The 10,917-nt window shown below is 39.5% G+C and overlaps 2 protein-coding genes across 2 annotated transcripts; both read right to left on the bottom strand.

Annotated features, from left to right (window-relative positions):
* Window positions 1-43: 43 nt before the first annotated feature.
* LOC107590705 (Smith-Magenis syndrome chromosomal region candidate gene 8-B protein homolog) lies at window positions 44-3,571 on the bottom strand. Its single transcript, XM_016279610.1, has 2 exons — window positions 832-3,571; window positions 44-437 (listed from the first exon to the last, which is right to left on the bottom strand). The coding sequence occupies exon 1, from the start codon at window positions 3,297-3,299 to the stop codon at window positions 1,635-1,637; it is 1,665 nt and encodes a 554-aa protein (XP_016135096.1). The 5' UTR covers window positions 3,300-3,571; the 3' UTR covers window positions 44-437; window positions 832-1,634.
* A 1,923-nt stretch (window positions 3,572-5,494) lies between these two features.
* On the bottom strand, window positions 5,495-10,767 carry LOC107590704 (mitochondrial dynamics protein MID51-like). Its single transcript, XM_016279609.1, has 5 exons — window positions 10,625-10,767; window positions 8,682-8,832; window positions 8,336-8,492; window positions 7,673-7,998; window positions 5,495-7,242 (listed from the first exon to the last, which is right to left on the bottom strand). The coding sequence occupies exons 2-5, from the start codon at window positions 8,814-8,816 to the stop codon at window positions 6,463-6,465; spliced, it is 1,398 nt and encodes a 465-aa protein (XP_016135095.1). The 5' UTR covers window positions 8,817-8,832; window positions 10,625-10,767; the 3' UTR covers window positions 5,495-6,462.
* Window positions 10,768-10,917: the final 150 nt, after the last annotated feature.

The following is a 10,917-nucleotide window of genomic DNA, read 5'->3' as shown; positions in this document are numbered from 1 at the left end:
AAATTTGTAAATGACACTTTCAGAGTTTGAAAACCGAGTTTGTGGTGTAGCTGAATCTGAGGAGATTGGGTGGAACCTCCATGAAGTGCATTTTGATGAGTTCAGATAAATAGTTGAGGATTTTCTTATCATCTCTGTGAAATTCAGAAGGAAACCACTGTGTCCATGTACTTTCCCGAGGCCTTCTAGGTGTATGGCAACCATGTGAAAATGTTAAAAGGAATGCTCTGGTGACGAGCTTGCTTTGCACACTTTGAGCAAACATGAAGTAGGTGTTTCCACGTTTAAAGTGGCTCCTTGGTTCCACCAGCAGGTTGATAAGAGTACCGCTGTAGGCAGGGCAGTGCAGTGTCTTTTGATCCACATCTAGGATGCTGAGGTATCGGCAATAATGGCCCAGGCAGTGATGCAAATTTGTGCGAGTCAAACAGCACATCCTGAGTAAATATATATTTAAAAAAAAAACTTACATTTTAATTATTTAAATTTTTGGGTGAACTACCCCTTAAATTTTCTAAAACTCATGGTTTACTACAGTCTCCAGACACCAATATTTTAATGATTCAGAAAAGATAAATCACTATCTGGCTGACTTAAGATTTCAGGTATGGCAGTAAAGGTTAAGATCATGATTTATTAGTATTATAGCCAATAATGGGGACTGTTTGCTTTTGTGATTTGAAGGAGGAAACAGTGATGTAACATCAGACTTAACCGGATACCTTTCTGCAGAGCTTTCCCAACATTACATTTGTATGAGCTAATCAAGATATTTTGGTTCCCTTTAAAAACAGGCAGTCAAACAAGATTAAGATGCATAGTAAATGTTACCTGTTAAAGCCGATAAGTTTCCAGTTCAGCAGGTCAGTAAGCTGCAGTGGCGTTGACGTCCAAGGTTGAATGCTGTCTCTGTATCCACTCAGATGTGGCATGTACACAGACAGTGCTGTAACCAGTCGCCTCACTGCAGCCTCCTCGCTGCCTAGTACTACCAATGTTCGGCCACTCAGAAGGCTGAACACTGCATGGACTGCAAAGGGAAACTGTCGCAAGAATTGCAACGCTGCTCGTCCTACTTTGCCACGTTTCCGTCTGGTCCCACCTTCTCTTTTATTCCTGGGACGACAAGCAGAGAAAGTGCATTCGGAGGTTGTAGAAGCAGTGGTGCCTCGATAGCTGAAGCAGTCTGAGAAATCATCAGATACTATCCGGCAGGGATCGTTTAACAACGAGAGAGGAATTAATTCTGATGCATGACAAGTATCTTGAGAGCTTGACCCACTCAAGGTCAAAGTCATAGGACAATCAGGTGGGGTTAAGGTGACAGCAGGATAAAAATCTTGTGGCCCCTCCATACAGGCCTCTCCGTGATCTTTAGGGACTTTGTTTCCCACACCGTAAACACACTCAACTTGTTTGTCCTCTTGGTTTTGAGACATGTCTTTCTCAGCAGTCTCTTGATCTGGGCTTTCCTCATTAATTGCACAAGGGTATGAACCACGCAGTTCTTCAGGTAGGATGGATTCTGTTGTGCTAAGCACCTCAATGCTGTCTTCACTGCAAGTCCGTCTGGTAGGTACCCTTCCTTGCCTTAGACCCTCCAGTGCAGCTGTAGTGGACAAAGGTGGAGGTCTTTACAGTGCTGTATCCAATGGTATATTTGAACCCTGGGATCTGAAGGACTTCTCTGTACCTAAGACCTCAATACTATCTCCGCTACTAATACTAGTCTTCATCAAAGCTGAAACATATTCCACATTTTCTAGGCAATCCGAAGTTGAAACAACCCCCCCATTTTCCATTTCAGTCTCTACTAAGGAGGTGTCGGATGTAAGGCGTAGGTTATCCTCGGAAGGGGTATTTAAAGAGCTGGGTACAGCTGGAAATTGACTAGGTCCACCCAACTCTAGTTTGATTGGCACCATTTCAACACAAGAGACATATGACTCGAGACTGGCAGGTTCACTTAGAATTGAAGGTGCAGGAAGAAATGAGGGTTGTCGGACTGAATGTTGACCGGCTATTCCAATCTGTAATCCCGCTTCCTCTTCCAAGTCACATGGATCCTCAAATAAGAAATTGGTAGATTTGAGGTTGCGAAGATGATTATGGCAGAGTTGTTGTGAGTAGAGATGGCAGGCATCTCCTCTGAATGTCCTCTCAATGGAGTACAGTTGCTGTAGCGCCTGATGGTGGAAGTAGTCATCACACAACTCCTCGAGAGTTTTAAGACGCTTGTCAAATTGGCAAGATGAAGTAGAGCTAATCAGCTGCAGAGAATGTGAGGGTGTGTTTGTGCAAGAAAAAACATTATATTCTAGCATTGGCCCAGCAAGCTGACCATGCCTTAAATCATCCAGGTCGAACTCAAAAGAATGAGGGAGGTCATCTGGTTCATAAGGAGAGTATTCAGAGTCTCTAAGCTTCCTGGTTGGGTAGCAGGAAATCTGTTTTAGAAGGCTTTTGTGTTCCTGAATGGATTTTTCTACACAGGCCAGTTCCTCACCTTTGTTAGCCAATGGCATTGGGCAAGATCTTTTGTCTTGCTTGCTCTTCCTTCGCTCTCCAATTCGTTCATCTCTATCATGTGTAATACATGACCTATTCCCTTTTTCACACTCTACTTCTGCCTTTCTTGAAAAAGATGCATTATTCAATTCTTTTTCTATTTCTCTAAGTAACATGACTCTGGTATACTCCAAATCTCTCAGTTTTATCTCCAGTTCATTTGCAAAGTTCTTCCTGTTCCCTGTTTTTAGGCATTCAGAGACTTTGGAGAACTCTGCGGAAAGCTGCTGAAATTGCTGTATAATTTTATTCTCCTCAGACGACACGTAGGCAAGGCAGAGAGGTCGCACAAACCCTCGAGCCTCCAAGTCATAGAGCATAAGGTGGTGCACATATGCAAATGCTCCTTCTCCAGAATCCCCTAAAACTACTTTTGAGTCTTCTACAAAGTTCAGTTTCAAAGAGCCACAACCTGCCAGGCTGGTGAGTGAGGTCTGATAGTCCACTGACATGATCCGAAGGGAGAAGTGGTTCAAATCAAACGTTCCACAAGCCTTGGTTTCAGGAGGAACTGTAAGCAAAGGCTGTGGCCCAACTTGCTCTGAAAACTCTGATAAAAGGATAAAGTCCTTCTTAAAATTAGCACCAGACATCGTGGACCATGGGGTGGTGTCCCCAGTGTAGGGATACATGGGAACAGACAGTTCCTCAGGAAGTGCTGAGGGGTCTTTGGCTATTTCACTGAAATATGTTTCTTTAGTGAAAGCCACCAAGTCTGGAGAGCTAATCATGGTGGTATAAAGTACTAAACAAACAAACCGAACAGGGGTGTAAGAAGTACTGTGAAATGATACTAGTTAAAGGACTGTCAAAATGTTTCCACATTATGATTTCCACAATGTATTAAGTAAGGCTGTTGATGCCACAAATGAAACCTATATCCTATTACCTTAAATTGTTCAACTTCATTCATTCAGCAGCATCTGATTTTATTGTTTATAGTTATAGATTTGGTAATCTACCCTATTTACATTCAAGATACATTTGTCAATTTTTCACATAAAAAAAAGGACTTCACTGGCTGTTTCAAATAAAATGTAAATAAAAACTGCGGGACATCCATTTGACTGGTTTGTTACTCTACTATAAAAACAATAAAACAAGTTTTTTTTTTACTTATGTACTTTGTACACTTGCAAAAAGGCTTATTTCTTTATTTGTGAAAATGTAATTAAGAGTACAAAAATTAAGCTTTATTAGTACTAATTCCACAAAATAATACTTAACGAAACTTATGACTCACATACTTTACACCCCTGAAGCCGGCATCTTCACGTTGCTGTCAAAATAGCTGACCTGATCCAGTGCAGGAGGTCTAGTTTTATTACGCATTTACAAGGACTAGTAAAATGTGATCTATCGACGCATGAAACGAGAATAACAACTACTTAAAAACCATAACAAGCCTGAACTGATCCAGTTCACACCGCTTTATAAATGACATGCCTGACGCACCATACAGACCAAGACATAAACGCAATGTCATGAAAACTGACAAGTCAGTTCAGAATAATATACGTATAAATGAACTTGCCGGTGTTTGCTGTTACAGCAATTTAAACCAATACTCGTTTTCTCTTTTCTAAAAGTAAGCTGAACTCGATGTTTAGACGTAAACAAACGTTAAAGCGCTTTCCGGAGAGCAGTAACAGAAGCAGCTTTTGCCATAGCTAGCCATGTGACACCTCTGGTTGGGGGGAGTGATCATAACCAGCTCAATCTCGACTTGTTTCCGCCTCAAACCAATTCCTCAAAATAAGCGTGGAAAAAAGGGGATATGCGCACGAGCGTTATTGAAATTTTTGGTCTCATAAATGTCAACAGTCATCAGGTAATGGCAATATTATTGGCATTTTCCTTAACACACCATAAAAATTCAATAGGCTATATTTATTTTAGTAAACAAACTTGATTTTAACCAGCCAATCTTTTTACTAACACTTAGTAAAATTCTATAACTAAAACACCATCACAGTATAACATATTTTTAGAACAGCAACTCTATAAAGTAAAGCTTTTCATTTTTGACTTTACTTTGACATTAAAAAAAACCTTTTCTTTGGGTCATTCCATAAATGTAAAAGACCCAAAGGATTATTAGAAGCCCATTTTTAGTTCATTTTTGTTTCTGCCACATTTTTTTTTACATTACTAATTGCATTTCTATAAAGTGACATGTTAACTACTGGTTTACATCCAGCAGTTCTGCCATATCTTTTTTTAATTTGACCTCTCATAAACCATAGACCAACAAGATAAAAGCGGAAAGAGGAACTATCCTAGCCTACAAAAACACTCCAAATGATAAATAGGCATGTAATCCATATACTAATTGACACGACGAGCACAAGCAGACCTAACACCACAAACAACTGTGAAAATTGTGAACAATCTCTTTATTTAGACACGCATCCTAGTAGCAAACAAGAATTCATTTAAGATAATTACTTGACTTAAAGAAGGTTATCAGTACATTCATTTCTTACCAATGAAGTGTACAGTTTGTACAGCGGGACATTCTTCTTTTGATCCATAAACAAAAACAAAAAATCATGTTCTCTTCAGTTAGGTGCAGTAAATAAAGATGAAACAAACCCACAAATTAATGATTTCTGTTATCACTCTATACTTAACACTGGCTTAATATAATTTAAAACGCGTTTTGATTTATCTAATTTTTGTAGTAAATGCTGTATTAAACTAATTGCAGGGCTCTCCATAGATCATTACACAACTGCAATGTTTTCATTGGAAAGATAGTTTACAGGGATTTAAAATAACCTAAAAATAACCATTAGGGAATGTTCTGTATAAGTTATTTTTAGGTCATAAAAAATACCCATCCTGCAACGTTCAGGGAGCGTTATTATATGATTGCAAAATAATAACCTAAAAATAATCATTAGGGAATGTTCTGTATAAGTTATTTTTAGGTTATTAAATAACCACCCTGCAACATTCTGGGAACATTATTTTATGGTTGCAAAGATTAAAACCTAAAAAGAACGTTCCTTTCTTGGTTCTCAAATTTTTTTTAAATTAAATAAATATCCAAACGGGAACCAAAAACTAACATAACGTTCTGTGTTTGCTGGGATGTAACCCTATCAGCAGTGTAGGATCGGCATGAAGTTTGATCCTACCAATATTTTTGTTTCTGCTATTTATTTTTTAACCAAACTTGTTTGCAAGTTATAATAAGATGTATAAAGGGAAACCTGCTTTTACATATTAACTTTTAGTTGAACTGTTTCATTTATGCTAGTACTGACAAAAGGCTAGAATGTGGGTAAGTAGGAAAACAACACTTATAAATGTTTAGACAACCCTTAACGCACATTTTCCCCAAACACACTCAGTAATTTTGCTACATTGTAAGCAAGAAACTTACCAAAAAAAAAGTATATAAAAATATTCTCAACAAAGGCATTGCATTACTGCTTTATTGTCTTAATATTAAGTATTTGCTTCTTCAAAGTCAACACAGCTTCGCATTGTCTGTGATTACTTCCATTGCTCCAAAAAGCAAAATAGTAAAACATGGTCAACGCAGAGCTCAGAACAGGTTATCAACAAAAGAAAATCCATCTTAAGTCACAGACAAATGGTCTGAACCATGAAAGCGTTCTCTCACTTCTTTAAAATCTATATCCAAGCAAAGTCTGTGTCTAGGTAAGTGATGCATAGTTAAATGGAGCCAATGTCACTTCAAAATCCCCTTTCAAGGAGTAGGTAAGTGGAAATACACATAAGGGGACCATGAATAGACACCTTATAGAAATGATATGTAATTTTACATTCATTGTTTAAAGGTGCATTAATGCCAGTTGCCATAGAGAGTTGTTTTGATAAAAGTACTATTCTGTGCGTAGAAGGAGTCGGAGGGGGAGTGAATCAGATCAGTAGAATCTCAGGTTCAGTTACAGCACAGTACAGCATGAAGCCCATCTCATCAATGTCGTCCTCAGTAAAACCCTGAAACAGATTCACATTAGGTTTGAAGTAACTAGGCAAGATTCCAGTTTCCAAATATCCGATTAGCTCAGTGATCGCCTGCAGGAACCTATCAGCAAATGCTGATTCCGTCCAATCTGTTTCATTTTCACTCATGTGTAGAATGACGTTGCCAAGATGGCTGCCGTTGAGCTTGCGTAGTGAAGGGCAGTTGCAGCACACCGCCTTTAGTGTTTTCAGGCACTTTCTTCTGACCCCCGAGTCTGCTTTGTCAAGATCCGCTATTCTAGCCGTTTCGCTAGTGTATAGGCTCTGGTACCAGACATAGTCGAATGACCCAGTGATCTCTCGTTGCGCCGTAAGCGTCATCTCGCCAAGGCGAACTGTTGGCAACACTGTCATATAGAAGCGTTTTCCACTGTCATAACTGCTTTGAGTTAACCCTTGAATTTCCAGTTTGAGCTCAGGAGACCCAAGCACCGGTCGCACCTCGCACTCCAGGGTTCCGGTCAGCGATGGCCAGTTCATTGATTCCATCACTGTCTTGCCTAGTTGCTCGGAAACAAGCCGCGACGACAAGTATCCACCCAGCAAATGTCGATCCCAGTAGCTCCGCCCCCTCGGGTAGTACTCAAGGTTTTCACGGCGCACCATGCAGTACTGAGGGTGACCCAAAAATGTGTCCTCTCCGGCAATAGGCGTCCACAGACTGGACTCCAACTGTATGAAACACATTTGGAACAAATTTAAATACAATTTCAGGGCCAAGCACATGGCCATTGTCAGGTCAATACCTAAGATCAAAGATCCAACTGCTAAGATTGGAAGGCTTTTCTTAATGTCATCTTAACTAAATATTTTAAAAAGAAAAGTCTTTTTTTAATATATTGTTGATTATATTATATTATAAAGCGATGTCCCAATCAGATTTTTTGTGCCTCCGATCCGATCCAAGTCATTGAATATTGAGTATCTGCCGATCCGACACTTGTATATTCCTAGTGTTTGGTGTACAAATCAAATACATTAAAGTTATTAAAATTTCAATTCAATGTACACAGAGTTGTGCAAAGAGTAAAAGTATCTTTGAGATATATGGGATTTTTTTACACCTGCAAGTAAACAAGTGGTCCACATAGAATCTTGATACCTGTAGGGGCACGATCAAGCAAGCATGGTCGGCTTTAACCACTTGCAGGTTGTCAAGCAATGACCCCGCCAGCATCATGTCTCCCAGTGGCATGCTTGGGTGTTTGAAGTGCAGGAAGGCCTGGATCTCTGTGGCTATATCTAACGCTCTCTGCTGTGCGACAGACACTTCCTCTGCTGACAGACACACGCGTGTTCTGTAGTACTGCTGCAGACGGTCCACAAACGTCATCACACACAGATCCATGCGTTTCCGTCGCTGAGGTGGGTCAGCGTCACAGCGCTGGGGCTCAGGTGAGGGCAGGGGAATGGGTTGGGAAAGCTCCGCTAAACACAAAAAAAAGGATTCGACTTAAAAACAGCATTCACAACCCATTTTAGTTCCATAACATGATATATTTTTTAGTGACGCAGATGTTCAGTAACAATAATGCGTAAATAAAGACCATTAAGACATTAACAAAGTCTTAATAAAGACATTAACCAGTTTGAAAAGTGGAATTAATACATTTAGATGAAAGATTACAAAGTTGTTGTTTTTTTGCACTAGCATGCATAGATGAATCGTGCAGAATAAGACCCTAAATATGGTTAGTTTTGATTTCTTGTTGTCTTTTAGCAACAAGTCTTCTAAATAAAGGTAAGTATGTTCCCAAGTATTTACCTTTCTTGGTTGCGGCAGCAATCTGTTTCATGACCACTCCTTCTATACCCTTGTGCAGCAATTTGGGGGAGGCACTAACCAAGCTTAACTCCTCCCAGCTGTCCGTCATCTTCTTGTCAGGCTTCTCATCAGGAGGCCTACCAGCACGTTCTATCAGCTATGACATCACAGGAAGAGGAGGAGGAGACAAAAAATTTATAAATAGTGCAACAGTCAGGTTCTAGAAGTAAAAAAAAGACCTACTGTGAGCTACAAGCTTTTTTAATTAATGGTATATGCACTCTATAAACAATATAGCATTTGACCAATCAGGACTATGTAGTAAGCAAAAATAATGAATAATCACCCGTTTCACAGCTAATGTGGCAATGCCCAGCACCGCAGCTCCGCCGACCCCCAGCACCAACCGGGCATTGGACAACAGGAAGTCAATGACAACAGCAATCCCATCTTCTCCACGCCTTTTACCAGAATAATACATCACGTCCTCTGTGAGACTGTTTGAAAATGTCAGTAGAGACTTACATGACCATTTGATGTCACATGCACTTCCTCACATATCAGGGTATCTCAATGGTTTTTAGACATCTATCATGATATATTCTGGGCTGGATTATCCAATGGGCATTATGGGCACAGGCCCAGGGGCCCATGCACACTTGGGGCCCAAGCAAGGGGAAGAAAAAAATGTCAAAGTGTCTATTTACACTAAGCGTCTACCTTATTGGCAGAGGCTATTTACACCAGTTCCGCCCACCAATGTCTGGTTGATATAAACAACAGAGGTGTTTCCAATATAATTCAAGACCTTGATTGTGTGTGTGTGTGTCTAGAAGCTTGTGTTCTGCAATTGAACGGCGTATTATTGTGCCATCTCAAAGAGACACAAAATCCCTTTCACTGACTTTTTCATTAACTGTTCCCTCCTGGTGGAATGACCTGCCCAAATCAATCCGAGCAGCTGAGTCCTTTACCATCTTCAAGAAACGACTAAAAATACATCTGTTCCACCTTTATTTGATCCTCTAACTCTAGCACTTTCTATTCTATTTTATCTATTCTATCTACTTGTTTTTCTTTGTGTGTGTGTATTTTATATGTATACACCTTGCTACTTGTACTGCGTTAGGCTAACCGAGACTTGTCATTTGCACTTATATATTGTTGCTCTTTTGTTAGTATTGACAGCTTTTATTGTCCTCATTTGTAAGTCGCTTTGGATAAAAGCGTCTGCTAAATGACTAAATGTAAATGTGTGTGTGGTGTGGGGGTGCTTTTACAAGACATTGTGCCCAGGGGCGTCTAAATTCTTAATCCGGGCCTGGATATATTCATGGTACTAAGAATAGCACTGACCTTTTGTGTACCATAAATAGTAATCATTCAGTATCACAGTACTATATATTAAAGTGATATTATTGATTTAACCATCCGATACCATTATGTACCAAAGTACCATCACAGTACTCAGTACTATAAAGGTTAAGACACACAGTGCTCATGTGTGCTACATGACAGACCAGGCGACAGAAGCCTGTGGATCAGAAATAGCCTTGGATCTGCATGAACTCAGACTGGGAAGGGGGGTTTTACCAGGTCTAAATTTAGACCCATGTGGCACAGTAACTCTCCACTTATTCATATGATCATTTTGTGATCCTGACTTAGAGTTCAGTCTCCATCTGTGATCTACAGATTACACTAGTAAGACATGGGTGAATATCTCATGGATACCTTTTAGGCCTAATATTTGTATTCCAAATGGATTTACACGCTTGCCAAGAACTACATTCCAAAGCTGTTTTCCAAAAAGTAACAGAATGTTCTTGGCCAGATCACAGACAAATTCTACATTCTTTTATTATGGTTATTTGGGTAAAACCAACTGAGTTAGTACACATTAGATGACACGAGGCCTGCATATAGATGGACTTTAAACCCCAGATAACATTAATTGTGTTTTCAGATAAGACAGTGCAAAACAACTTGACATTAACGTTACCAGTGGTTTAAATCTGTCACGTTTACAGACTTGCTGTTTCACACGTATAACGATGCATGATGTTTTTCCTTGCTAAATATGATATTAAATCAGGCATAACTATACTCGAATACTTGTTTTCAGTTGTTCAAAATGGTTGAGAATCAAACTACACTGAATCAAACAATAGTGTTTCGCTGTGTTATTAGCGTTTGCTAACATCACCAGCTGCCGAATGCAGAAAACTAACACGCTTGGTGATATTAAACAATCATCAGTTTATAAGCACCGTTAAACCGCTAACTTACCTTTATAAGGTAGTGTCAATTCAGAGCCATTAGAATATCAAATTCAGTAGTTTTGTCTAGCACGTACTTGCCCTCTCACTAAACAAACACCTCATACGTCACTATCCAGCTGATTGACGTGCATCTGGACCAATGAGATGACAGTATCAATACACGTCAGAGCTTCACAGTGAAGAAGCGTTGCTTTTTTTCTACGGAGTTTCTATACACGGACAAAAAGGGAAAAAATACAGTTATTCATTTTAACAGGGCGGCTCCACGGTATATATATATATATATATATATATATATTT

The sequence above is a fragment of the Sinocyclocheilus grahami genome, unplaced genomic scaffold, assembly GCF_001515645.1.
Source record: "Sinocyclocheilus grahami isolate Dianchi unplaced genomic scaffold, SAMN03320097.WGS_v1.1 scaffold132.1, whole genome shotgun sequence".
Classification (NCBI taxonomy): Eukaryota; Metazoa; Chordata; class Actinopteri; order Cypriniformes; family Cyprinidae; genus Sinocyclocheilus; species Sinocyclocheilus grahami.
Note: the sequence above shows the minus strand (reverse complement) of the source record. Positions and strands in the feature narration are given on the sequence as shown.